This window comes from Cololabis saira, chromosome 11, assembly GCF_033807715.1.
Source record: "Cololabis saira isolate AMF1-May2022 chromosome 11, fColSai1.1, whole genome shotgun sequence".
Classification (NCBI taxonomy): Eukaryota; Metazoa; Chordata; class Actinopteri; order Beloniformes; family Belonidae; genus Cololabis; species Cololabis saira.
In genome coordinates this window covers 45,984,982-46,012,427 of record NC_084597.1, presented here as the reverse complement: position 1 = coordinate 46,012,427, position 27,446 = coordinate 45,984,982, and the positions used below count along the sequence as shown (strand labels likewise).

Here is a 27,446-nt window from a genome sequence, read left to right as displayed (position 1 = left end):
GACATGGAATTCAAATTTTTAATAAGATGCAACTCATGTATTGTCCGCTAGGGGGCGCACTGTTTTGATCAGAGTAGAAGACAACAGCGGTATCAATGCGCCATCTGCTTCTTTATAAATCTCATTTAATCTTAAAGTGCATTGCTATATTTTTCAATACCAATTAATTGTTAAAGTTGTGTGCCTTTGCACAATCAGTGGGATCAGTTGCAATGCATATATGTGAATGATAAAAGTAAATTGCACATTTGTCTAAGCCTAAGGAAATATGAGGTGTTCCATGAAATGTTTTGTAAAAGGAATGTTCATTGAATTTCAACATTTTCCTAATGTTCTTGCGCTTTTTTACACCAAAACAAAGGAAAGACATGATATTTTGAGTGCGGCTTCCATACATGCTATAATATAGCATAATAATAATAATATATATATATAATAATATATAATTTTAATGGTCCGGCCCACTTGACATCTACCGAGGCCTTATGTGGCCCACAATGTGAAATGAGTTTGACACCCCTGGTCTAGATGCTTCTACCGCCGCTGTTATATTCATGATCATTAAAGTCTCCTACTACAACCACCAACTATGTTGGTAACAAACAAACAAACAAACAAAAGTGATAGTATTTTATTAGCACAGTCAAATTCTGCACTGTGATGGGATGTCGCCCTCTACTGCACGCATGTAAACCGTTGCATTGCAGTGTAGTGATCCAGAGTCACGGACAGACTTCCCCCAATCAAGGGAGTGAAATACACGACATGACCTTTATCAGTAGGTCACACCTGGAAAGGTTTATATTTATTTTTTTTCTGCTGGCAGACCAACCATAACATCTGTAATGCCAGAGGAGCATCCATCCGGCCCCAGAGCTTCCCACTGAGGCCGGCTCTCACAATCCTAACCCAAGAAGCCCAAACTTATTTTTTCTTTCAAGTTAATCATCCATTTTTGGTTAGTTACAGTAACAGGATATCAAACCCGAGGGATTTTAAACCCAAAGAAGAAGCTATTAAATTTACAGGATTTACAGACCAATATTATTATTTTTTTAAAGTTAATCATCAATTTTTGGTTAGTTGCCAGATTTATTTTAGTCCTTTTTATATACATGTACTTGATATCAGATTTTTGGTCATTTTTGGCTCTTTTCTTCTCTGATGTTAGTTTAAAGATCCTATAATCACCTTATTAAGTAGTATTCTCCTCCATATGTACATATATGCATAAATATATAGATTACTGCGCATTTATCTGTCTGTTTATTTCAACTTTTAATACATTTTCCTTGAATTGATCCGTTGTGTTGTTTATTTGATGTACTCAGACCAATCCACATTAGAACCTACTTTCAGAAGAGAGATTGATAAATACAATGTATTTTTCCTTTGTGATCAAACGTGGTGCCCCAAAGAGTTTATTAATGTTGCCATAGATCCACTTTGATATTATATGTGATGTTTTATTTCAGGTGCTTGACTCATATGGTAACTTGTCACATTCATACAGTACACTATTATATCAATATCTACTTGTATGAAAGATACTGTACAAAATAAAAGCATTTAAAAATCATTCTTACAAAACAATTCTTTTAAAAAAAAGAGGAAATATCAACACTGATTTTTTTGACTGTCATATACATGTTTTGTTGTTGCTTTTTTTACAACAAGCAAATAAAAGGCAGCCTTAAAACATTCAAAATAATTCAGTTAAAAACCAAAACACTTCAACCACAAATCGATGTCAAGCTTAACACATAGTTATTTCTTTTTTGTCATTGAAACATTAGTTCCCATTAAACTTGTAGGCCCTAGCCTGGCCACCCCTTCTCCCTTAAAAAAAATAGATTTGGTTCCTCTGGATTTCACTTTGATGTCCTTGGGGAGTCCCAGCTAGAAGAACTGTCTCAGGACACCGTTGGAGACATAAAACCAATCAGAGAAACAATACATGATGCTGGCAGAGCGACTATCAGACTAGGATAAAAAAAAAAAGCATCCTCATTCACGTCATTTATATCTTTGACCTTTCTGTGCAGTCACATGATGACATCTCATAGTTCTTTGCATCAAGGACCTCACAAATGATACAGCCTTATCTCTAGATAATGCCAAAATGTTGGCATGAAATAATTATTTTAATCACAATCCTTGACATGTGGCCACAAAAAGTGTTTTGCTTTTATTACAAAATGTAAATAAATCAAATAGTAAAATGATTCTCTTCCTTTTGATCCATCTACTTTTCCTTCAAACGATGCTGTCGTGCAGCAGTGGCTCAAAGTCCTCATCCCCAGCAGTGGGGGGAATCTCTTCATCCCTGCCAGGGAGGGGGGTGTTACTGTGGATGCCAGCCAGGGACGGCATCGACTCTTTGCTTTCTGGGTGTTGCTTGTCACTGAGAGAGAGCTCAGAAGAGGAGGACTTCTTTTCAGGGATGAAGAGAGCAACAATGAAAGCAATAACCACTGCACAAGCCCCAACCAGGAAGGGTGGGCCGGGGATGAGGGGTTGCTGAGAGAGACAAAGAGAGAGGAAAGAGAGTTTAGCTAATAGGACTTGTTACAATCGCTAAGAAAAATACAAAGGGAGTTTGTTGCTTTGAGTTTTTCATTAGTAATTATTTTCTAATGACAAAAGTATATACAGCAAACCACTAATTGTTACAATAAGTAATTGAAAACAATACAATGAGAAAAAGGTCACAGATGATTATGATTCTGAAGGCTGAATGTTTTATAATTCTGGCTGGATGTCAGCTTTCAGCAGCTGAACAGTTTAATTTTGGCCAGTGCTAGTTAGTGCTGGGCAGTATGACCAAAAATGTATATCACGGTATTTTTCAAAATTATATCGGTTTCACGGTATATCACGGTATTTTTTTTTTTCATGCACAACTGGGTGTTAACCACATTTTCTAATGATTTGGAAAGGAATTGCTGCAGTAAATTGGCTTAGAATGGCCTATTTTACTGTCATGAGGAGGAAATATTGTAGAAAAACATGAATGTCCACACTAGTATAAATACAGGTTTGCATGGCCTCACAAAATGATGTCGTTTACAATGAGGTGGCAGCACTTATGATTCTAATGAAGTGAGAGAATCAGTCAGACAACACTTAAAGACTTTAAGTGTTGTGTGACTGATCTTTTACAAAATTACAAGGTAGAAAATATTTATCGAACATAAAAAACTGAAAATTCTTTTAATTTCCCAGCATTTTGTTGTTTTGGTTCCACCTCCTGGTGAATGTTAGGTAAAATTCTTATGTGGTTACTCATTGATTTGCCAGCGATTTTGCGAGTTTGTGGTGCGCAACCGGTACGGGAGCGGCCAGTCTATTTCCTTATATTACAACGCCGTTATTAATTGTTCGGTTTTTTTCCCACTTATTCCACCGAACACCGAAAGTGTTTTTTTGCCATTTTCGGCCGAACAATTTCGGTTACCGAACAATCGGTGCATCACTACTGCTAAACAGCCCCCTCACGCGCGGCGGAACGTAGCGCCGCGCGGCGTTCCCAACGTTGTGTACGCTACTGTACACTCACCGGTATTACGGTATATGAAAAATTCATATCATAAGAAAAATAAACACCGGTATTCGGTATGAACCGGTATACCGCCCAACACTAGCGCTAGTTTTCTGTAAGACAATTAGAATCAACATCGTAGACATTTCAAAGTACAATAGTGCACCTGATACTAGGAAAAGTTGTTATGGGCTTTTCGGTTCCAGTCATAAGTCAGATTTGTTTCAAGTGAGAGATGGACTCCGTCAGAGCTGCTTTTTGTCACTGATTCTGTTCAGAACCTTTATGGACGGACTTTCTAGGTGCAGCCAAGGAGTAGAGGGGCTGAATTGATGACCTTAGTACTAAATCTGCTTCATGCAAATAATGTGGTCCCGTTATCTTAACCACGTCGTGATCTTCAAACGTCACTGGAGCAGTTCACAGCTGGAGCATATCTACATGTGGCCAAGTCCAGACACGAACATGGGACAAGTTACGAGGCCCAAGCCTACCCAGTCCTCACTGGTATCACTGGGCTGCTCAAAAAGCCTTCTGCTGGTTCTCAACAAGAACCCCACTGACGTGGATACATGTAGAAAAAGATACTACATCCCTCCTTCTATCTAACTCATATTTACACTCAGCTAAAAAATTAAATAATCATGCATACAGTCCCTTTGTAAAAACAAATTTCAGGTATGGTAGGATATACATAAATATAAAAGAGAAATACCAAAACTCTCTTGATATCTGGGGCAACAGCAACTTCATACCTGGTAAGAATATGGGCTTTAAAATCTGGGCTGAGGAAGGTTTTGGTAAATTTACAGATCTATTCAACAAAGATATACTCCTGTGCTCGAACATTTTAGAAAAAGAAATTATGTTCAACCAACGCACTCCTTCAAATATATAAAATGTATATATAAGACGAAATTCTTTAACCCTGCTTGCCCTCACTTCTCTAAAAGAATATACTAGTAAAGAGCCACCCTAAAAGATACTGGACAAGATGGCGGCGCTTGCAGATGGAGCTCATAGCTGTAGTGTTTACGTTTTTGTTTATCTTATTTTTATTATGTTTACATTCACCACACTGCTGGAAGCTCTGACGCAGTACAGTAGGTCAGAACTATGTAATATTGAGCTACAGTTAGGACTCCACACACCCCCAAACTGGGCTTTATTCGCAGTTGCTAGAGACCCTAGAGTTCACAAAAGAGATGTGTGCTAGGCTACAAGCTAACCCACAAAGAACAGCGCTCCCCAGTCTCTTCCTCACCAACACCAGGTCTCTCGCCAACAAAATCGACCAGGTGCGTCTAAGGATTGTCTCTTGACGGATGGACAGCTGTGTCATCGACGTCACAGAGACCGGGCTGGACGACAACATCCCGAACGCAGCATTAGCCATCAGGACCATGACGGACTACAAACGCAGGAGTCGGCTGGCCGGCCGTGACCGCACCCTGACACCCTGAACAGCTTCTTTGCCCGCTTGTAAACGTTGAGCAGTACAAAGACCACACATCCCCCCTAGAGGAGCAGCACCAGCCCATTGGCCCACAGGAGGAACCGGTCGGCAGAGGACTAAATGACAGTAGTAGTAGTAGGATGCTGTCTCCATCACCTTGCACCAGTACTGGAGTTGAGGGGGGATGAGGGGGGATGGCATCCCCCCCCGAAATAAAAACGGTAAAAATCATCCCCCCTGTAAAACTGCCATCCCCCCTTAGTCATCACCAGAAAAATAACTTATTTGACAATTTTCACCTGTTTCAAGTAAATTTTCACTTGAAATAAGTAGAAAAATCTGCCAGTGAGACAAGATTTATCTTCTCATTACAAGCAATAAAATCTTGTTCCACTGGCAGATTTTTCTACTTATTTTAATTGAAAATCTACTTGAAACAGGTGAAAATTGTTGTTTTTTCCAGTGATGAGTCTTGTTTTAAGTGTAATGAGATTTTTTTACTAAAATTAGACATTTTAACTAGAAATAAGACAATAAGACTCTTGTTAAGATTTTGAGTTTTTGCAGTGATCCATTTTACTTATCCTGTGAAGGACAGAATCATATTGATAAATTCAGAAAAGTGTTTTTTATTGTTGTGTTTTGATGTATTTGATGTAAGCCCAGTGGATATTTAAAGCTTACAGAAGGCTGCATTTAACTGCTGCTATGTCATTCCTGCAGTATTTCTGCAGGTGTTTTGGTCACTGCTATTATTTGTAATATATTATATTATTTGTAATCAGCACAAATTATCTGTCCCCATACGATAAAATCCACCATCCCCCCTGATTTCTTTTTACAACTCGAGTACTGCCCTGCACACAGCCCTGACTCACCTTCAGCATCCCAACACCTACGCCAGGATGTGATTCGTAGACTTCAGCTCGGCTTTCAACACTGTTGTTCCAGACAAACTGGCGCTGAAGCTACGTGAGGTGGGCCTGCCTGCATCTCTGCGCCACTTGATCAGAGACTATTTCACTTTTTGACCTCCGGTGGCAATGCCAGTGGCACCATTTCCAGTAGCACCGTGTTTTCAAGTCCTTTTCTACGCTGTGGTGTATTCAGGAGGTAGCATCATAAAGAGGGACGCAGGGCGACTAGACAGACTGGTGAGGAGGGTGGGAGCTGTTGTTGGCACTGAACTGGACTGTCTGACAACAGTGTCTCAGAGTCGTGAAGTTCACTAACCCTAACCCTAACCCTAACCCTACTACTACTACTACTACTAGTACTACTACTACTGTCATTTAGCAGACGCTTTTATCCAAAGCGACTTACATCTGAGAGAACAACACAAGCAAGAAATCACATATGAGGTCCAGCTGGATCAGTGCTGGTCAGACTGCTGAGAGCTCAGGTGCTGCCATGCTAGTGCTCAATATTTTTTTTTGTTCCCCTCCCGCCCAACACAACAGTCCCTTTACACAACAAAGTTACGTCTTAAAAGACACCACCATACGTCATCATATCATAAGTGCATGCAGTTTACTCAGTGCTGAAGGTAGTCATGCAAAGAGCTAGATCTTCTAACTAATTCTGATGAGCAGAGAAATTTACTCGATACAGAAGTCTTTAGCTTGCTCTTAAAAATAAGTACAGACCCTGTAGATAGGACAGAGTTTGGTAGGTTGTTCCACCATCGGGGAACAATGGAGGAGAAGAGTCTGGCTACTGATTTCACGCCACGAGGTGGTGGAAGCACCAGGCGTCTTTCACTGGCTGAGCGGAGCTGTGGAGACTCGAGAGGGAGTGTAGCTCTGGATGAAGGAGTGATGGTAGGCAGGAGCCGTTTGGGTAATTGTTTGGTAGCCAGAAGCAGAGCTTTGAACTTGATGCTGCAACTGGAAGCCAGTGCAGAGAGATTAACATCAGAGAGACATGAGCTCTCTTGGGTTGGTTGAAGACCAGACGTGCTGCTGCATTCTGGATCATCTGCTGAGGTTTAACTGAGCAGCAGGAAGGCCGACCAACAAGGAATTACAGTAGTCAATGCGTGACATGACCAGAGCCATAACCAAGAGCTGTGTCCTATGTTCTGTCAGGAAGGGTCTGATTTTCCTGATGTTGCAAAGAGCGAAACGGCAAGACCGGAAAACTGAGGCAACATGGTCCTTAAAAGGTCAGCTGGCTGTCTAACATGACACCAAGATTCCTGGCAGAAGACGTGGGCACAAGTGTGGGGGAATCCAGCTGCACGCTTATCTGAGGAGGTAATGAATTACTGACTGGACACTAGACAATAAGCTCAGCCTTGGATAGATTTAGCTGAAGGTGACGGTCCTTCATCCAAGCAGAGATATCAGAAAGACAGGCCGATATTCCCATAGAGATGGCAGTGTCGCCAGGTGAGAAGGAAAGGAAGATCTGGGTGTCATCGGCATAGCATTGGTAGGAGAAGCCATGAGATCTGATTATTTCACCTAGTGAAGTGGTGTATAGTGAAAAGAGAAGAGGGCCGAGCACCAATCCCTGTGGCACCCCTGTTGCCAACTCATGGGATCTGGACACTTGTCCTTGCCATGAAACTCTGAAGGATCTTCCTGAGAGGTAAGACATGAACCACAAGAGGACAGATCCTGAAATGCCAAGCTTTGAGAGTGTGGAGAGGAGGATGTGCTGGTTGACCGTGTCAAAGGCAGCAGACAGGTCAAGCAGTATGAGGACTGAGGACAGACCAGCAGATCTGGCAGCCCGTAGTGACTCAGTAACTGACAGAAGGGCAGTTTCAGTTGAGTGGTCCTGGTCCTAAAGCCAGACTGAGGTGGATCATAAAGGTAGTTGTCATGAGTGTACTTATTGTACTGGTGCTGTTGTACTTTTTCTTCCTTTTCTTTGCACACGAGGGCTGCATTGCAAATTTCGCTGGACTAGTTCAGCGACAATAAAAACTTCTAATTCTAATTCTAAAAAGGATGTGATGTCCCGCTTCTACGATACCAGAGTGGACTACTATCAAACGGCCTCAGAAAACAAAAGGTTAGCATGGTGTGAAGACCTGAACAGCCAGATATCTGCTGGGGATGGCTGGGCTCAAACGCACCAACCTTGCTGAATCAAAGCTGCCTGGACGGAGATTTTGAATGATGTTTCTAATATTACCAGTGTGAAGATAAAAGTATGCCCTAAATTATTTCTTCTGGAAATCTATCCTGATGAATGCCAGAAAAAACTGACTTACATGATGAGGGATAAATACTCTACTTTTAAGAAGATATCTTCTCACAAGGAGGCGCGGTGGTGCAAAGAGAATGGGTCTCTTTGCCACCTATTAAATTCCTTGTGTTAAAAAATTGAATAATTAACAACCAAGTATATTATCTCAGCTGAAACTAGCGTCTCATTTATTTTGTTTTCTCCTGAAACCCCAATTCCACATTGGGCTGAGTGCATGGTATCTCACAAGGGGAAACACGCAAAACATGCATGGCAGTGGTACTTGGGGACTGGAACTGAGAAACCCTGTATGGTGGTAACTGCGATCAGTATCTAGGATGGGTTGGGTCATTCTGTACCTCCGTGGGACTGTGCACAGGGATGGGGTCGATGTTGAAGTCTCCCTGGATGGGCTCCATAGTATTGAGCTTGACATTGAAGAGGTAGAAGATAAATCCGTACAGAGCTGGACCGAGACCGTTACACAGACCTCTGATACCGGTGACCATGCCTTGGACAACACCTGCAGAGAGACCGGTCACGTTGGTCATGAGGACACAGTGGCATGTTTTTTATGGAGCTAGAACAGTCTCATAATTCGCAAATGCACACACCGTTTCATAAATGCACAGGACAAGTTTCACAAATGCACAGAACAATTCACACGTGCGTAGGACAAGATATACAAATGTATTTTTGATGCGCACACAAATATAACCCGATTTACAAACGTTTATTGTCTGTGAGCTGTGCTGGATTTGCGTGTGACTTTTGTGACTCCCCTGACGTGACTCGATCCACAAATACGTTTTTTTTTAAACACGGAAGGATCTGCAACCAATCAGATGTCTTCCTTTGTTTCAGCCAATCATAAGAGCGCACCCCACGTGGGGGGCGATTTACTCGTAAACCAATCAGATTAAAGGGGCGGATACACCTGCTGTTTGAACTGCGTTTGTGAATTTGTGAATGTTGTCTTGTGCATTTGTGAAACGGTGTGTGCATTTGCGAATTATGAGACTGTTCTAGCTCCATACTTTTTCACTTAAAGGGCATTTATTTCAAATTGTCAATAAGCCCTAAAAATAATGCGCTGACCAATTTGATCTGAGGGGAAGAGAGAGTTCATGTGTCACCTTGTTTATCAGGATCAGCAGACTGTGAGACCAGAGCAGAGACTGCTGGAAAGGTGATCGAGGACATTGCAGCTACAGCGCCAGCTGCCCACATCATCCTGTTAACAAACACCAACACACACACACACATTTACAATACTGCCCCCTGGTACCACTGAGACTGTGTCACTTTACACACAGCAGATTGAGCTGGCAGGAAACCAGACACAAGAATGCCACGGATGAAAGCAGTAAAACATCCTGATTTAAAGTCAACTGAAAGCAGAGTAGCAGCAGCTAAAACTGTTTTTCATTTCTTTGACTGGTTTACACGTTGCACAAAAATGAGTGTTGCATGCAAATAATTGTATGTTAAACCCTGTTCCTCAGGTCTTACCATGGCTCTGATCCAAATCCATACCAGGCCAGCTGGAGGATCTGGAAGCCCAAACCCAATAAAACAGTGTTTTTGTTGCCCAAAGTTCTCATCAGCAGGGTGAGGAAGAGAGTCTGAACATGGAGAAGAAAAATAAACATTAATTTTGTGAATATATTGTGTAAAATTAGTAAACAGTACATACCAGATAATATATCTGGTGAGTACATCTCTCTACAATGGTACAGAATTGTATTTTTAAATACGAAATTATATTTGGATGTTCTTACAAGTGTTATAAAAGGAGGTGGTGGGCCAGATTTGGGTTTAAAGTGTCAGTGATGTTGTAATATCTGCACATAGGGCCTTTTTGACCATTCATCCTGGTTGCCATGCACCTGATATGAGTTGATGGTTCTGTGACAGACTTGATAACAGGTTGAGGCTGATACATTGTTGGAGCAGAGAAACATCTGAAACATGGTGGGCAGTGACCCCAGAGCCTGAATTAAGCAGTACTGACCTTGGGTCTATCTAAAAAAATAAGAACAATGATGATTCATTTTACATAAGCACCTTTCGTGGTATTCAAAGTCACCGAAGAAATAAAGATTGAACGCACAATAAGAATAAAATGCTGTCCACCCGAGTCCAGCAAAATGAACACTTTCATCGACACTGGACCTGGGTGATATTTATTATCTGCGCTAGACTCAGGTGGTACTTTCAACTACGCAGCTGTTTTTGTGGACTTTTGTTATGGTAGTTATCTTTCGGAACTGCAGATCTACGGGATGTGAGTAAAATGTTTATGCTTTTAAGTAACTGAACATACACCCGGCTGTTTGTTTTTTTTTTTTACTGCACCCACACATTGCAAAACGTGTTTAAAAATGTTAAAATGTTGAATACTTGCGTAGTACTTTAATTCATTCAGTTAAGCAATAATTTGACACACAAGGTTTCACTTGAAGCAGAGCAACATTTGCCCGAGCATATCATAGCTCTGACTTAAATAATTAAACTTTGTCCACCACTGCCTCAAATACACTCAGGTAATAGATCATTTGTTTTACATAAGAAATGAACACAATAATGCTCTTTGTCATTTTTTTTTTAATTTTTCATTCTTCATCTGCAGTCACTTACTGGCGGAGCATCATCAAAGCCAGTGACTTATAAAACTGAACAAACTGATTTGAAGGGCGACTTTGTTCAGGAGACAGTCTTGGAGTCTGACTGTGTGAAGACAAATGCTTCATTAAAAGAAACAAAACACAGCGAGACGCCTGCACCACCTCCTCACAGTGTAATGATTCAACAACAAGCACCTTCTGTCTGAATGTTGTACAGATGGATGGATGGATGGATGGATGAATGAATGAATGAATGAATGAATGAATGAATGAATGAATGAATGAATGAATGAATGAATGAATGAATGGATGGATGAATGGATGGATGGATGGATGGATGGATGGAGGGACGGACGGATGGATGAATAAATGAATGGATGGATGGATGAATGAATGAATGGATGGATGATGGATGGATGAATGAATGGATTGATGGATGAATGAATGAATGAATGAATGAATGAATGGAGGATGGATGAATCAATGAATGAATGGATGAATGAATGAATGAATGAATGAATGAATGGATGGATGGATGGATGAATCAATGAATGGATGGATGGATGGATGAATGAATAAATGAATGGATGCATGAATGAATGGATGAATGAATGGACGATGGATGAATGAATGAATGAATGAATGAATGGAGGATGGATGGATGGATGGATGGATGGATGGATGGATGGATGGATGGATGGATGAATGAATGAATGAATGAATGAATGAATGAATGAATGAATGAATGAATGAATGGAACTGAACTGAATTGAGGACAGTGGGGCTGAAGGACCAGAATTGGACATCATAGGCCTAGAAGTTCTGAATTACCCGCCTCATGAAAATGACTGACTGTTAGCTAGATATTTTAATGGTATTTCAAAGTGTGGTCACTTTTTTCCTCTCTCTCTTGCACTGTATTGTTGGCCATTTATCGTGCAATTTGAGATCAGAAGAAACATGCCTCTGGTGTTGCTTCTCCAATCTACGATAACTCATGTGCTGGAAATCATTTGCCTCCTCCACATGATCTTGTCAGGGGATTTCCAGCTCTGCTGGAGAAGCTGAACACGTCTTGCCCTTCACATGAAGGTGCACGTAATCCAGCTATGTGGGTGTTTAAGAGGATAAGTGTATAAAAGGAAGACCTGTGTAAATGTGTTTGTTACCTGCGCTACGATGGACAGAATGCCCACAACGCCGATAAAAACAGCAAGGGTTGTTGAGGAGAAATTGATGACCTGGTAAAAGAGAGAAGGTTTTTGAAATTATAATCACATTCATATTTCTTGAAAAAAAAAAATTACAGTTAAGAACATTGAAAAGTTAATTAAAATGAATTAAAACAGTTCAGCTCTAATGAGGAATCCCAGTTGAAATTGACGGTTCAGGTTAGGGTGTACTCAGAAAAGTTGGACTCTGGACCACAGTAGTGTTTCCAGTCTTGGGTCTCCAAATACTAAGCTGCCCTGCATTTGTTTGACATTTCCCTGCTCCGATAAACACTGCTTAAAATGAATATCCCGGTATATGTTGGTTCAGTCACCACATAGCTTGTCTATTCAGGTATTCTTTTGTATGCCATGGTCACTTCAATGGATAGTCAAAGCCATGTGTAGAACCAACATGTGGACGGGATGAATGTCTGCCGGCAGCTCTGCTGCTTTTTTGGCGGGAACCAGCTGGTAGCTGGTTCCCGCCAAAACCTACTTTTATTGACAAACAGACGGCGTGCCGTGGCCTCCCAAGCTACCTGGCTGCACGCCATACTAAACAAATGACCTTCAAAACCAATGGGCCACGTGACTGTGGGTGTACCACCATAGCTCAATCTAACAGGGCCTTAACAGATTTGTCCAAAAGCTGATGAGCTACGGAGGTGACCCATTTGACTGGATCAGCTCAAAACTCCCCACCAATTCCTCTGCATGGAAGGAGATACATTTTCAAGAACTAAGAAAATGAAGTCCAGCTACCTTGATTCATTATTTTTCATTTTAAGCCTAAAGAAGTTACCAAATATGGTATTTTGACAAAAGGGTAAAGGTAATACATGAAAAATAATTATGAAAATAAAAATAAAGACAGTATTACTCTACAAATACCAGTTTTTAACATTTCTCTTAAACAAGAAGTACTACAGTTCACTGAATCTAGAACCACTGGAGAGAAGTGGTATCACTGTGTATCACCTGTCTTAGGTAGAGGAAGAAGCTGGAGTACTGCCCAGCCTCCGGCAGGTACGACAGGAATACGGTGATACATATCATTAAGACTGTGGGGTCCTGACCCACCTTCCTCAGAGACTAAAAGCAAGCAGAAATGGACAGAAAAAAACAAGTGAGCAGGATCAAATCTTTGATTAAAAAAATGAATAAATAATTCAACAGTAACCAGAAACACAATAGTAATTTAGCTCATTATTCAACCTGGAAATCAAACACTGGAGTGTAATTTTGTGTGGTTACTGACAGCGAAAGGGTCGGCCTGTTCCCAGGATATGGGCATCCCCCAGGTGTTGAGCCTCATCTTGTCCGGCAGAGACTCTGGAACAGCCAGCAGAATGAAGCAGATGTCGACGAGGGCAATCAAGGTGGCCAACAAAACCACAAGACTGTCCCCATACCAGGCCGACAGGTAGGCACCAATGGCTGGACTTGTCACCAAGCTGGCTGCAAAGGTGGCCGACACCTACAGGTAGGGCCAGATGCATAACACTTTGTATAGTTCACATGTAAAACCAAATGTGAGCAAAAAATGCAGACAATGGCTTACACTTGTCGCCCCTTATAAAGCTGTGCATTCAAATGGTTGTCTTTTATATACATCAAAGACATTGCTTCCCCCCTTCCCTGACGGACACACATTACACATTACTCATGCAGGGCCAAGAAGATAGTTGAGAACAGTCTCGACCTCAGGCATCAAGGCGAGAACAAAGACACTCAAAGACCTGAATAGTGCACTCATTTTCTCCTCCATTACAGCTTGTGCAAAAGCTCCTAACATTGCAATATATAACTACAGTTAGGTCCATAAATGTATGGACAATGTCAGATGTTTTTTTATATGTGAATATTTTTTCATATTTTAATTTTATACACCACCACGATGGATCTGTATGCAGTTACTACTACTACTGTCATTTAGCCTGGGTTCTCCAGACCTAAGGCCACCTCTGTAGCCACTAAACTACCACCCCCCACAGTTCTCCCTACATGGTACCAGTACCATGAAGTTGGTTTGCTTGTGACTGTTAATTTAGTAGTTATTGGGATTTAGTTCATGTGTTGAAGATACACCTTTAACACTTGTGTTATTCTTCTTCTGTTAGCTTAAGGAGTCACCACAAGGTAGTTGTTTGCCAGGCACTAACTAGCTTTGGATGTTTTTTATCTGCTTCATCGGTCACACCAGGTCAAATTTTGTATACGGGGGGAGGACTCTGTATCCGGAGATTGTGGAACAAATATGAGCCAGTTTCGTTGGAGCCATGGTGGATCTGTTTGCATCAAGAAACAATGTGCAGTGCGCTGTTTTACTCTCTGCACAGCATATATACTTGTAGGCAGTAGCGCACATCTGACCGCGTGAGTGTCTGTACGCGTTCCTTCCACTGGCCTTGAAACCCCCCACTCCGTCCAGAGTAAGACAGCACGGCCACGCACTGATTTTGATAGCTCCGCATTGGCCGGCGATGCATTGGCTAGCAGAGATATTTCAGTTGCTGTGCGCTCAACCCCGGCAGCCCCTGCTGCGCAGGGACCTGCTGTTGTCCATTTCTATTTGCTGGCCGTCTCCACTCCGTGCGTGGCACGTGCGGTTTTGCTGTCCTGATTGGAACCGAGTACTTTACCCTGTGTGCTTGTCTGGCAATACAGGAGCAACCATATCTCATAGTGAGACTTCGAGCAAAATATTTTGAAAGAGAACTTTAGGTTATTGACATAACCCCGGTTCTCTGAGTAATATGAGTGGGATGTCTCACCAGACAACCCTTCTTGCTTGGGCGAGTAAGAAGAGGTGCTTATCTTGAATGACATGGTGTCGTCCGCACGGGATGTTTAAGGTAGGTGGTACTACCTGCGGTGGACGGACACGTTTCACCAGCCAATCAGGATTGGCGTAATGAGATTAATCCTTCTGAGGTCTGCAGCGAGGCGTGCAGCCCATAATGAGACATCTCACTCATATTACTCAGAGAACCGGGGTTATGTAAGTTTTCTTTTTGCTTACTCTAGACCTCTTTCCTACTAGTTCCAACCTCATCATCCTTCGACCAATAGTTTTACTGTCCCTCTTCTGTAAATATTCAAATCATCTCAGTTTAGCCTCTCACTTACAAACACATGTAACGTGTTGTCCTTCTGATGTACTGATGTACTTATTCTTGACCCTATCCACCTTTGCCACCCCCAAAGAGAACCATAACATTTTAACTTCTGCTACTTCCAACTCTGCTTCCTGTCTTTTCCTCAGTGCCGCCGTCTCTACACCATCACTGGTCTCACCACCGCCTTGTCCACCGTTCTTTTCATTCTTGCTGACAATCAATATCACATCAATATCCCGACACTTTTCTCCAACGATCTCCGCTCATTGACACACATCCCGTCTTGCTGCAGCTCACCTTTATCCCTCTCCTTTCCTGTGGATACCTCCACCTCTCCATATTTTCCTCCACCTGCAGCCTGCTCTCAATACAGATCACAATATCATCTGCAAACTTCAAAGTCCATGGATATTCCTGTCTAACCTCATCTGTTAGCCTGTCCATCAACATAGCAAACAACAAAGGGCTCAGAGGTCATCCCCTCTGCAGTCCCACCTCCACCTTGAACTCCTCAGTCACACCTACAGCACACCTCACCGTTTTACAACCCCCATTCATGCCTTGTACTACTCTGACATACGTCTTCCTTGTTCTTAAAGATCGGCACCAGCTGACTTCTCCTTTTCTCAGGCATCTTCTCACTGTCTAAGATCTTCTTGAATGTCCTTGTCAAAAACTCTACTGCCACCTAGGAATGGGCGATATTTTACCGTTCGCGATATACCGTCAGAAAAATTCCCCACGGTAAGAATTTGTCATCTCGCGGTAAAAACGATAAATCCCAGTTGATGACGTTTTTGTGTAACAAACATGGCGGAAGGCGGATCTGAGAGCGAGGAACTCGTCGTTAAACGAGGCTCCAGCTCTGGAACTGGTTTGGATTTAAAAAGAGTGACGAGGAGAAAACTTTATCTATTATGTGCAGAGTCTGCAAAAACAGAAGGAAATGGTTGTTACATTTTGATATAATGTTTGACTATTACGAAAAAAAATTGCAATAGTATCTAATTTGTGGCATGTTCCAACCACAGGTTAATTTGCACATTTTATTTATATTAGAAGAGGTCATCACTGATAGGATTTTATTTTCAGTGAACTTTTTTTTATTTGTCCTGTTTCTTTATTTATCAGGTTGTATTTCTTTCTACATTGTGATTTTATTAGCTGAGAAAACTTGAAGGGCAATGGTACTTTTGCTGTTTGCACTGTTTAAGCCATACAGTTTGAATAAATGTTGAATCTGTTCTTACATTTCAAACTTGTTTCATTTGAGTCATTACAGTTTTGCAGTACAGGTGTAATAATTTAATTGGTTTTTATTAATTATTAATACTAATTAATACCACCCCTACTGCCACCTCTCATAAATACTTCCATACCTCCACAGGTATATCATCACATGTTTTTCCACTCTTCATCCTCTTCAAAGCCCTCCTCACTTCAGCGTTACTAATCTTTGCTACCTCCTGGTCCACGGCGGTCACCTCTTCAACTCTTTGTTCTCTTTCAGCTTCCTAATTCTTAACTCTAGTATGTACTGTCTCTATCTTCCCATCACACTTTGTCCAAATGTAGTTGGGGAGGTTGCCTCACAGTGGGAAGGTCAATCCTGGCTATATGTGGGTAACATGTTCTCCCTGTACTTGTGGGGGTTCGATCAGGAAGGCATAAAAACACCTGTCTGTCACTGTGTGCAGGATACAAAACCCTCCTTTGAGGGAAGGACAGCCAAAATATGATTACTATATTATTAAAGAAAACAACATATATTTTGAACAATCCTTATTTAAATTATTCTTACTTCATCACATCAGGCTTAAAGCACCCTCAATGCACATTTTTTGTTCTTAATACCAGTTTTATGTGTAGGCAGGATTTATGCAAATTATAGTTTTGAGGACTGAAGCAAAAAAGATGGAAAACATTATGATTATTATTGTTGAAGTTAGAGGAAGGAGAGAAAGGGCTAAACACAGATTATGTGAATTAAAGAATGGTACCGCTCCAGTGGCATCATGCTGCAGTTGCTCTGTCAAATTACATTTTTCTTTGTGTCACTGACATTTTTCTGATGAGCTTTTATCCATCTAAACTGTGATTTTGTTTTGCTTTTCTGCCTGGAGGATCTTCACTAGTAATTCTGGCATTTTTTTTACTAATGCTACGATGAGTGACTATAACAGTGGAAAGTTGTTGTGGAGTCAGAAATTCAAGTTCAAAACACCAACTAATAATAACTAGAAAACACCTCAAATGCAGAAGAGTTGAAGAAAATAAATTCCAGGATGTAGAAGAGTGATGAGGTCAAAGAGACTTTGTTTCTCCCTTAATCATGATGGGGACTGTGAAATCCTTGAGTGGTGGGGTGGATGTCTGTGCTTTCTTTATCTTTCAATTAAATATTTATATTCAGGGTTGACACGACAAAAAGGAGTCCTTACCAGACCATAGGCTGTACTCCTCTCTCTTTCTTCTGTCACGTCAGCAACATAGGCGAAGATGACTGAGAAGGTGACCGAAAAAGCTCCTGACATAGATATCATGGCAAAATACCACCTGGGAGAGTAGATAATAGGAACCAAAAGGAAACTGTCTCAGTTTTCAGCTGGCACACAGATTCCTCAAACCAACAGTGAAACTAAGACTGTAATCCTACACAAGATGGAAGAAGTTGTTAGAGTCTGGACTGACTTTTTATAGCAGGTACAGTATTTGACCAAAGAATTAAAGACTGGATTAGCTCGAGGAAATCACTGTGGAACCGTGTGGAAAACATGAACTGAATATGAACACAGAAGTGTACTGTCATTCTTCATGACTTTAAGAGTATCATATCATATTAAACTTATGATGACTCCTTATATCTGCATATCGTTTGACAGGTTTTCAGCCAACAGCAACTAGGAGTCCTACCAGGGGCTGAGCCTCATCAGAGGGATCGGAGCGCAGGTGAAGAAGACAGTGATCAAAAGGAAGGTCCGTCTTCCCCATACATCCGATAAGGCTCCGATCAGGGGAGCCGACATGAACGAAAGCAAACCCTTGACAGAAAGAGGTTGAGTCAATGAAAACTTAAAAACAGCCATCAATAAAGCCAAGGTCACAGAGCAAGGATTTTAGTCCAATCAGTGGAGCCCAGATACAGGCCAGGTACATTGTGGGGGTTGATGACAAATGCCAAGTTGTCATTCAATTAGCTGCCATCAATCAATTTGGCGGAACACTTCTGGTATGTGGTCTTTCCAATTTGTAGATACACTGAAAAAAATAAATCTAAGCGCATGTAAATATAACATATTTAAAGGAGCTTGAGGCAGGATTGAGGCAGGATTTATGAAAAAAATTTGTAAACGTTTTAAGTTTTTCTAGTAATAATGTCAGATGAAGCATTCTAAACCAAAAAGAATGATTCCTCTAGTGTATCTCTCCGTTGCCTTGAACAGGCTGTGTGCTGCAAAATGTGCTGCAATTCCGGGCCGGAATTTCCCGCGCTGTCCTGCGGATGTGACGTCACATGACGCTGCATGCACCTTCTCCCAGTTCTCCCCCGTGCTCCTTTAAAGGAGCTTGAGGCTCCTTTTAAGAAATGAGACTCTCTAGCGCCACCCTTCACCACGACGGCCGTCGGGGGTACTGCAGCCAACAGTGAAGCCGGCACGGGAGAACAGGGAGAACGCACATGCAGCGTCATGTGACGTCACATCCGCAGCCCAGCGCGGGAAATTCGGGACCGAATTGCAGCACATTTTGCAGCACGAGGCCTGTTCAAGGCAACGGAGAGATACACTAGAGGAATCATTCTTTTGGGTTTGGAACGCTTCATCGGACATTATTACTAGAAAACTTAAAATGTATACACATTTTTTTCATAAATCTTGCCACAATCCGGCCTCAAGCTCCTTTAAATCTGTGATATTAACAATTAAAAATGAAGTTTGTTGCTTTACATGAACACATCTAGTTTTGAACTTAATCTGCATTTGTTCAAAAAACAAGACATTGTGCATGTTTTCCTTAACAAGCAGTATTTATGTTAATCCCAGTAATCTTTTCATTTACACACAAACAACAAGCAATGATCTTGTTGTATTTACCTTTCCTTTAACAATTTTAATCTATCCAACGTTTAGATGAAACATGCTTTATTTGTTTAAGTAGAAACCACAGTAAAAAATATCTTGCTTGATCTACTTTAGAAAAATTAAGGCAACTTTTTCGCATGAGATTTTTATGTAGATCAAGAAAGACTAGTCTTTGTATAAACTACTTAATTTTTAGTATGTACAAAATTCATTTGCAACTAAAGTCAACTTATAACTTACAATTTTGATAAATAAAGTAAACTTAACACAATTAAGTTGACTGTACTTGCAAAATGTATTCATATTTACATACAAAAAATTAAGTAGTTTATACAAAGACTAGTCTTTCTTGATCTACATAATAATCTCATGCAAAAAGTTGAAAAAAAGTGAAGTTGAAGTTTTTTTTTTAAGTAGATCAAGCACAATATTTGTATCAGTGTATGGAGGAAGCTTCCACCAAGTATCTGGGATGCTAAAGATTTTGGAGAAGTTAGCACGATGAAGGCTGTAAATCTTAAAGAGCCAGAGTGATAAGTGAACAACAAAATGCTCCTGAAATAACACGACCCAGTCGGCATCCACAAAAGTTGGAGAACTAGGGGCAGCTGGACTGGCTGTGTTACGAACTGGCCAAGTGGCTGCATCATCCGCCACCAACGCAGCGTCTCCCTTCTACATTAGAGAACCGGCTACAACATTCATTCATTCAAACCCCAACATACACATTTAAACAATACTATCATATTACATCTCCATTGGTAATGGTTGTGACCATGCTGAGAGCCGAATGTTTTGCTTGAACTCTGCTGAAATACAAATAATCAACAAACTGAGAACAAAAATGGAGCGGTTTGTTTAAGTTCTAACCTTCACACCCTGGATGAGTCCATTCATCAAGAAAGTGTGCTCTGGGAATGTTTCGTGTAAAACCTTTGTGAAAAAAAGACAAAGATGAATAAAACCAACATATTTAAGGCATCAAGGAAGAATTAGGGATGGATGGATGGATGGATGGATGGATGGATGGATGGATGGATGGATGGATGGATGGATGGATGGATGGATGGATGGATGGATGATGGATGGATGGATGGATGGATGGATGGATGGATGAATGAATGAATGAATGAATGATGGATGGATGGATGGATGGATGATGGATGGATGGAGGATGGATGAAGGATGGATGAAAGATGGATGAAGGATGGATGGATGGATGGATGGATGGATGGATGGATGGATGGATGAATGAATGAATGAATGAATGAATGAATGAATGAATGAATGATGGATGGATGGATGGATGGATGGATGGATGGATGGATGGATGGATGGATGGATGAATGAATGAATGAATGAATGAATGAATGAATGAATGAATGAATGATGGATGGATGGATGGATGGATGGATGGATGAATGAATGAATGAATGAATGAATGAATGAATGAATGAATGAATGAATGATGGATGGATGGATGGATGGATGGATGGATGGATGGATGGATGGATGGATGGATGGATGGATGGATGGATGGATGGATGGATGGATGGATGGATGGATGATGGATAGATGGATGGATGGATGGATGGATGGATGATGGATGGATGGATGGATGGATGGATGATGGATGGACGGATGGATGATGGATGGATGATGGATGGATGGATGGATGGATGGATGGATGATGGATAGATGGATGGATGGATGGATGGATGGATGATGGATGGATGGATGGATGGATGGATGGATGGATGGATGGATGGATGGATGGATGATGGATGGACGGATGGATGATGGATGGACGGATGGATGATGGATGGATGATGGATAGATGGATGGATGGATGGATGGATGGATGATGGATAGATGGATGGATGGATGGATGGATGGATGATGGATGGATGGATGGATGGATGGATGGATGGATGGATGGATGGATGGATGGATGGATGGATGATGGATGGATGGATGGATGGATGGATGGATGGATGGATGGATGGATGGATGGATGGATGCATGGATGGATGGATGGATGGATGGATGGATGGACGGATGGATGGATGGATGGATGGATGATGGATAGATGGATGGATGGATGGATGGATGGATGGACGGACAGACGGATGGATGGGAGTGCTACTCACCGTGAGCATGGGTGTGGTGAGCAAGCCCCAGGCGAAGAACTCCAGGAAGATAACCACCACAGCATGATATACGCTGGGCCTCCCCACACCTTGCCGGGACTGAGTACAAATAAACAACAAATATATTAATGAACCAAAACTAATTTTACATTTAAAAATAATAATGATATCACACTTTTTTTAAACAATGTCACAAAGCCACTCAGCAACAAGAACCAACACGAAAACAATATAAAACAAAAGAATTCCCTTCGAAGAAGCTCCTGTCTACCCATAAACCCTCCCAACAAGTGGAGGACCCTGGGGGATCAAACCTGCGTGCCTTAAAGAGTGGGACCAAGGCTGCCAGAACTAGCAGCAATACAAGCCTCACATTGATCAAGCAATGTGTTCCCGAGTGCAGGGGAGCTTTCTCTATAAGGTGGGGGCTCTAATGGAAAAAGCCTGATCCGCTTTTGAGACCAACTGTGACCAGGGGTTAGTTACTGTGTACTTCATTTTTTTATTCATTTTTCAGCCCTATTATGATGTTTTGCCTTTACTTTTTAATTATTTTACTAGCCATTATGAAGGGTAATCAAAGCAACAAGAGAGTGATTTAAAAGTGAGAGCAGCTGATCAAGATATTAAGAAAAAGACAAATTATACCCAGACTGAGACATCAAATCCCCTACGAACTGAAGAGTAGACTTTGTGGATGTGGAACAGGAGCAAAGTAGGGACAGAAAAAGAGGAACCACATTTAGTTTAAATTAGCACTTCCCTTCTTTATTATGGGGGACGTGAGACTTTCATGAATAAGATGTAAAATATCAGCTGACAAGGACAAAAACTTTTCAGCGATGCAGTATTTAGTGTTTTACCCATATATGGCTACAGGAGCACGTCCCCGACATCGGTGTCTCTCTGGCCGACATTCAGACGGTACAGGCAGACGGAGACTTGACGAGGACAAGGCAAACGCGATGCAACTGTAGTGCTCGTCAACAACCGATGGTTTAATCCAGGACATGCTACTGTGAAACATCATTTCTGCAGCCCAGATATCAAACTGTGAGCTGAGTTTCTGTAATTATTTATCGAGAGAGTTCACGTGTTATTGTAGTAGCAGTTTACATCCCACCATCAGCTGGTACAGATGTTGCGTGATTGAACTTGAGTTGCAACCCTGAGAATGTTCATAAGAGGGAACACAGCAGATTTTACTGCTTGAGAAAACTTAGGTCCTTCAACGTTTGCAGCACGATGTTGTATATCTTCTATAAGTCTATTGTGGAGAGTTCAATCACATCAGCAGTCGTCTGTTGGGGAGCAGCATCAGAACCAGCGACAAACTGATAAAGAAGGTTCTGTTCTGGAGCCTCTGGAGTTATTTGCGCAAAGGAGTAAACTTCATAAAATGAAAAACATTAAAGACAACCCTGAACATCCTCTCCACAACAGAATAATTCAGCAACAGTGTGTCTTCAATCATTCCTCTTCAGATCCGCTGAACACACAGCGCTGCAGGGGATGCTTCCTGCCCACAGCTAAACATCTACAATGAATCTTCAAAGATATTTAAATCATGACAGCTACTGCAACAATGTATTTCCTTTTAGGGTGATTTATAAAGTATTTATTCAAAGAAATTTTACTTTGAATCAGCCAAAAAGGTTAGTTACTGAAAGAGGTGCATAGAGGAAAACCAGTACCACGTGTCCATCAAACCTCTTCAAGGGGTAAATCAAATGCAAGGGACAGATTTTTCTGTTGTTTCCCACATTCACTCCAGACCAGACGCTCCATTAGAGGGATCAATACAACTGTGTGTGGCTGAACAATACAATATTAATATGATATATTTTTATATATGTATACAAAAAGCCATGCACGTTCTGATAAGTATTTTCAATTTATTAAATTTTTTTAGTCTTAGTTCATTCTTTTGTCTGTAAACAGTATGTAGATATTTATATACGAACAAAGTAAAATCAACGATCGGCTCATTATTTTTTACAAGTTTGGACACAGTTACTGCTGACTTTGGAGACCACCTTCTCCCATTAACCATGACTTCTCACACGTGGTTGGTGACTGTGTTGGAGCCACAACCCCAAGACCTCATACTCCTTCTGAGAAGGTCCGTTCTAGTCTTCACCCCCTGGAGACAATGATAATCAGCAGGTCTGCACGTCTGGCTTGTACCTGAGAGTGAGGACTCTTTTACTGTTCAACATCCTGTACCTGGGAGAGAGAATTTTATTTATATCAAGCAACAACAGTGGAATATTTTTTGTGTTGTGTATGAATACGATTGTCAATGTATTTAAGTATTTAACTTTTTCTGCAAATAAATATATAATTCCACTCAGATAACTACAGTGATTTGCCAAGCAGATGTGTCACAAATTTAAGGTTAAAATCAAAACTTTCTATAAAAAAAAAAAATGTTCTAGATTCCTCCCATGTCTAATCATTAATAACATGTATTTGTAGACTGGTTACTTCAACCACCGTTCAACATGTTTCTGCATCAAAGGCAGCTGATATCTTCAACTTCAACGATCTCGTCAACTATGTGATAACTACTCACTACTGACTCACACTAAAACACTAACGTTGCATTATCTGAACTTGTTGCAAAGAAATTGACAACCAGGTGTAGTTTGACTCGGAAATAAAACCACTGCTCCTGGTAAAAATAGCAACGAACATGCTAACTACTGACACCAGTGTTACAGCCAACTCTGTGACCCCTCAGACTCTGTGACCTTTGCTGTTTCCTCGATTCACTTCAACACCCTGTCCAAGAACGCTACGTAGATAGTACCCTAAACTCCATGTGGGGGGCTGAGGTATATGCAGTCGGTGGGAGTTAAGTGCATAGTCTTGTTTTAAATCACGATGCTCTTTTAAAGATGCTCTTTTAAAGATGCTCTTTTAACTCTTTATCTTTCACATCCCTTCAGGTTCAGTCATTTAGATTTAGTCATGCAATTACTGTTGTCACTAAGCTGACAGAAGTTGAAACATAAGCCAGGATTGATGTGTTTGCCACTTTTTCAGTCTCACATTAAGAAAAAGCCGTATGAAACAAGGAAGTTGGTTGTCAGTGAAATAAGAGCTGGTGCTGGAGCTCCAGTTGCAGTCCTAACTGTAAACACCGACCCTTCAAGGCCAAAGTGACTCTGTCAGACTCTGTTATAAACACGTTACACATCATTTAAAGTTAAAGAATAATTTGTACTAAATGCACTGTATGGCCTTCATACACAAGAAGACCCGTGAATTTAGATCAAATTAATTGTTTGGAGTTTCGTTCACTTTCCCACTTTCAGTATTTCCCAGTATTTTCTGAACTGTGACCATCAGAAAAATGTCAGTATTTGTCCTTCAGTAGAGATGTTGATCATAGAGGTGAACAACTGGAAAATAAAATAAAATGAATACATTTAGTTAGTGTCACTCTTTTATTTTGTAATTTTTTACTGAAGTCTCTGAAATCTGACAGAGAAGACATTGGAGTGAAAAAAAGAGAGACTTTCTCTTCCAGCATATTTATGGATAAATAAGGAAATAGTCCATTTAAAAATGTCCCTGCTCAGTACTATCTCACAGAGTCCTTCCAGGCCCCGTCTGTCGCTTTTTGAGAGTTAAAGGGGACCTATGATGAAAAACAGGTTTTTTCTTGCTTTAACATATATAAAGTGGTCTCCCCTCAGCCTGCCAACTCAGAGAAGGAGGAAAGCAACCAAATTCTGCAGTGTCTGTACAGCCGCCCGGATGAGCCGTCCAGTGTGATGTGGATCTACGAGCCAATAAGATTCTGCTCCCGTCGTTACGGAACCAAAATGCAATTTACATCGGTTGGCCTCCGATGCGTGAAACCACGCCCACAACTAACTCCGCCGGCCGGAGCTTCCGCCATTTTTTCGTAGCGGTGTATCTCGTCATTCAGGCAGCCAATCAGCACAGAGCCTCATTATCATAGCCCCGCCCACTCAGAATCCCTCATAGATAATGAGGTTAGAGAATGGGAAGATAAAGACATGCCTCAGAGGCTGAATTTCTAATTTATTTAGCAAAAACAATCAAAAGCGTGTTTTTAAGACTTTAAAAACCTGTTTAAAAAGGTATTAGATGCCATAATAGGTCCCCTTTAAATAGTCCAGGAGACGTATACGTGCTGGGTGCTGCTCGTGTGGGGTCGGTGCAGCAACAGCTGGGCCGTCCTTCCTCCCAGTCTGTTTGGTCACGTCGTTGGGGGCACCAGCTGGTGCCTCCAGCGTGTTCATCTTGGATCATTGTAACCTATACCATTTCTTTTATTGACGCCATTATTCTCTCAACTACCTGCTCAGTAAACTCAAAAACTCTTATTATATATACCCCCCTTGAGTCTAAACTCAAAACTCTTAAAACATAAAATCATATCGTATATTGACCTAAAAAATAAGCATGTTTGAAAATGTAAAATTACATTTTCTATTTCTTAGATAATCATTCAAATTTCCCATTTCCAGCCATGATCGTTTTTCAGAAAAAAATTACCTCCTTGTGTGAAATGAAACTATAAAATGGATGCAGACAGAGCGGTTGGATCCAGCCACCCTGGACGTGTGTGGTGGTAGAGATCTGTTATGTAACAGCAAATGGGTCCATCTTGCCAACATCAGCACCGCACTGAAGGCTGCTTTATGGTTCCGCGTTACACCAACGCAGAGCTACGCCGTAGGTTACGCGGCGACTCGCGAGTCGCCGCGTACCCCACAGCGTAGGCTCTGCGTCGATTTAACGCGGGACCATAAATTAGGCTTGAGCTGAGCCGCCGACAGCGAAGCCTCCATTACTGCGCACGGTTCCCCGTCCTCAGCTGATTACACCTCCTCTGCTCCAGATCATTGATCTGGATTGGTCTTTTTTTTTTTTTTTTTTTTTTACTGCAACCTGTTATAATTAACTTGGTTGTTTTTTTTTTGTTTTTTTTTTTTAATTCTAGCTTTGAAAATGTACATTAAAAACACAATTTCAGAAATCAGCGGCAATCTGCGTCGTGCATGGGTATTAGTTTCATGCTGCACCATACAGGCCACATAAGAACGGTTCTGTTTATTCATCCGTGGACAGAAATGTAAACTAATAACAGTGTCAGCTATTTTCAAAACAGTCCAGAATTATTCTGGATCCACTTCGGCATTAAACGATGTTTTTTCCTCGATGTGAGTGAAAAGACGCCTGAATGAACTGCTCCGCCGTGCACCCACCGTGGCTCCATCCTTCATGACCATCTTCTTGACCAGCACCACTCGGCCGGTGCCCGGTGCCGGAGGTTCTGCCCCGGCCATCCCCTCACACCTGCCGCGGGTCCTGAAACATCCTTGTCGCGTTGAGATCCGCGGGGTTTCGGATTCTTCCAGGATTCCTCTCTTATTTGGCTCCAAAGGGATTAAACGTATCAGTAAAAGAAAAGCAACACTGACAGATAATACCCACTAAGCGCCTCCGCGGCTCCTACATCCCGTCCGATAGGCTGCGGTATCTGCTACACTCATTTACACCGTCAGATTAGACACCACCAGGACCACACTTCCGTTTATAGTGCAGCTCCTTTTCAAAACAACAGCCTAGTGCGTTCATCTGTTCATATGCAACACACCTCAACACCATCACTTTCTGAAGATGAACTATTAAGACTTCTGTTTTAGCCTGCAGCAAGGGGGAAATTGTGCATCTCATTCATATGTATGTGTATATATGTGTATATATATATATATATGTATATATATATATATATATATATATATATATATATATATATATATATATATATATATATATATATATATATATATACATATATATATATATATATGTATATATATATATATATATATATATATATATATATATATATATATATATATATATATATATATGTATATATATATATGTGTATGTATATATATATACACATATATATACACACATAGCCTATATATATACACATATATATACACACACATATACACACACATATATATATATATATATATATATATATATATATATATATATAT

At 41.0% G+C, this 27,446-nt stretch overlaps 1 protein-coding gene across 1 annotated transcript; it reads right to left on the bottom strand.

Moving 5' to 3' along the window:
- Positions 1-1,445: 1,445 nt before the first annotated feature.
- LOC133455527 (hippocampus abundant transcript 1 protein-like) lies at positions 1,446-26,921 on the bottom strand. The gene is made up of 12 exons (XM_061734607.1): positions 26,634-26,921; positions 21,388-21,486; positions 20,108-20,170; positions 18,069-18,196; positions 17,597-17,711; positions 13,295-13,513; positions 13,015-13,128; positions 11,992-12,063; positions 9,708-9,820; positions 9,332-9,429; positions 8,555-8,718; positions 1,446-2,520 (listed from the first exon to the last, which is right to left on the bottom strand). The coding sequence occupies exons 1-12, from the start codon at positions 26,712-26,714 to the stop codon at positions 2,257-2,259; spliced, it is 1,530 nt and encodes a 509-aa protein (XP_061590591.1). The 5' UTR covers positions 26,715-26,921; the 3' UTR covers positions 1,446-2,256.
- Between the last annotated feature and the right edge of the window lie 525 nt (positions 26,922-27,446).

Bases quoted from the DNA above. Each gene is read 5' to 3' on its own strand.
- LOC133455527 (XM_061734607.1), bottom strand. From the start codon at position 26,714: ATGGCCGGGGCAGAACCTCCGGCACCGGGCACCGGCCGAGTGGTGCTG. The intron at 17,712-18,068 runs GTAGGACTCCTA...CTACTCTCCCAG, and splicing joins CTGATGAGGCTCAGCCCCTG to GTGGTATTTTGCCATGATAT. The intron at 13,129-13,294 runs GTCAGTAACCAC...GCTTGCTTTTAG, and splicing joins AACAGGCCGACCCTTTCGCT to TCTCTGAGGAAGGTGGGTCA.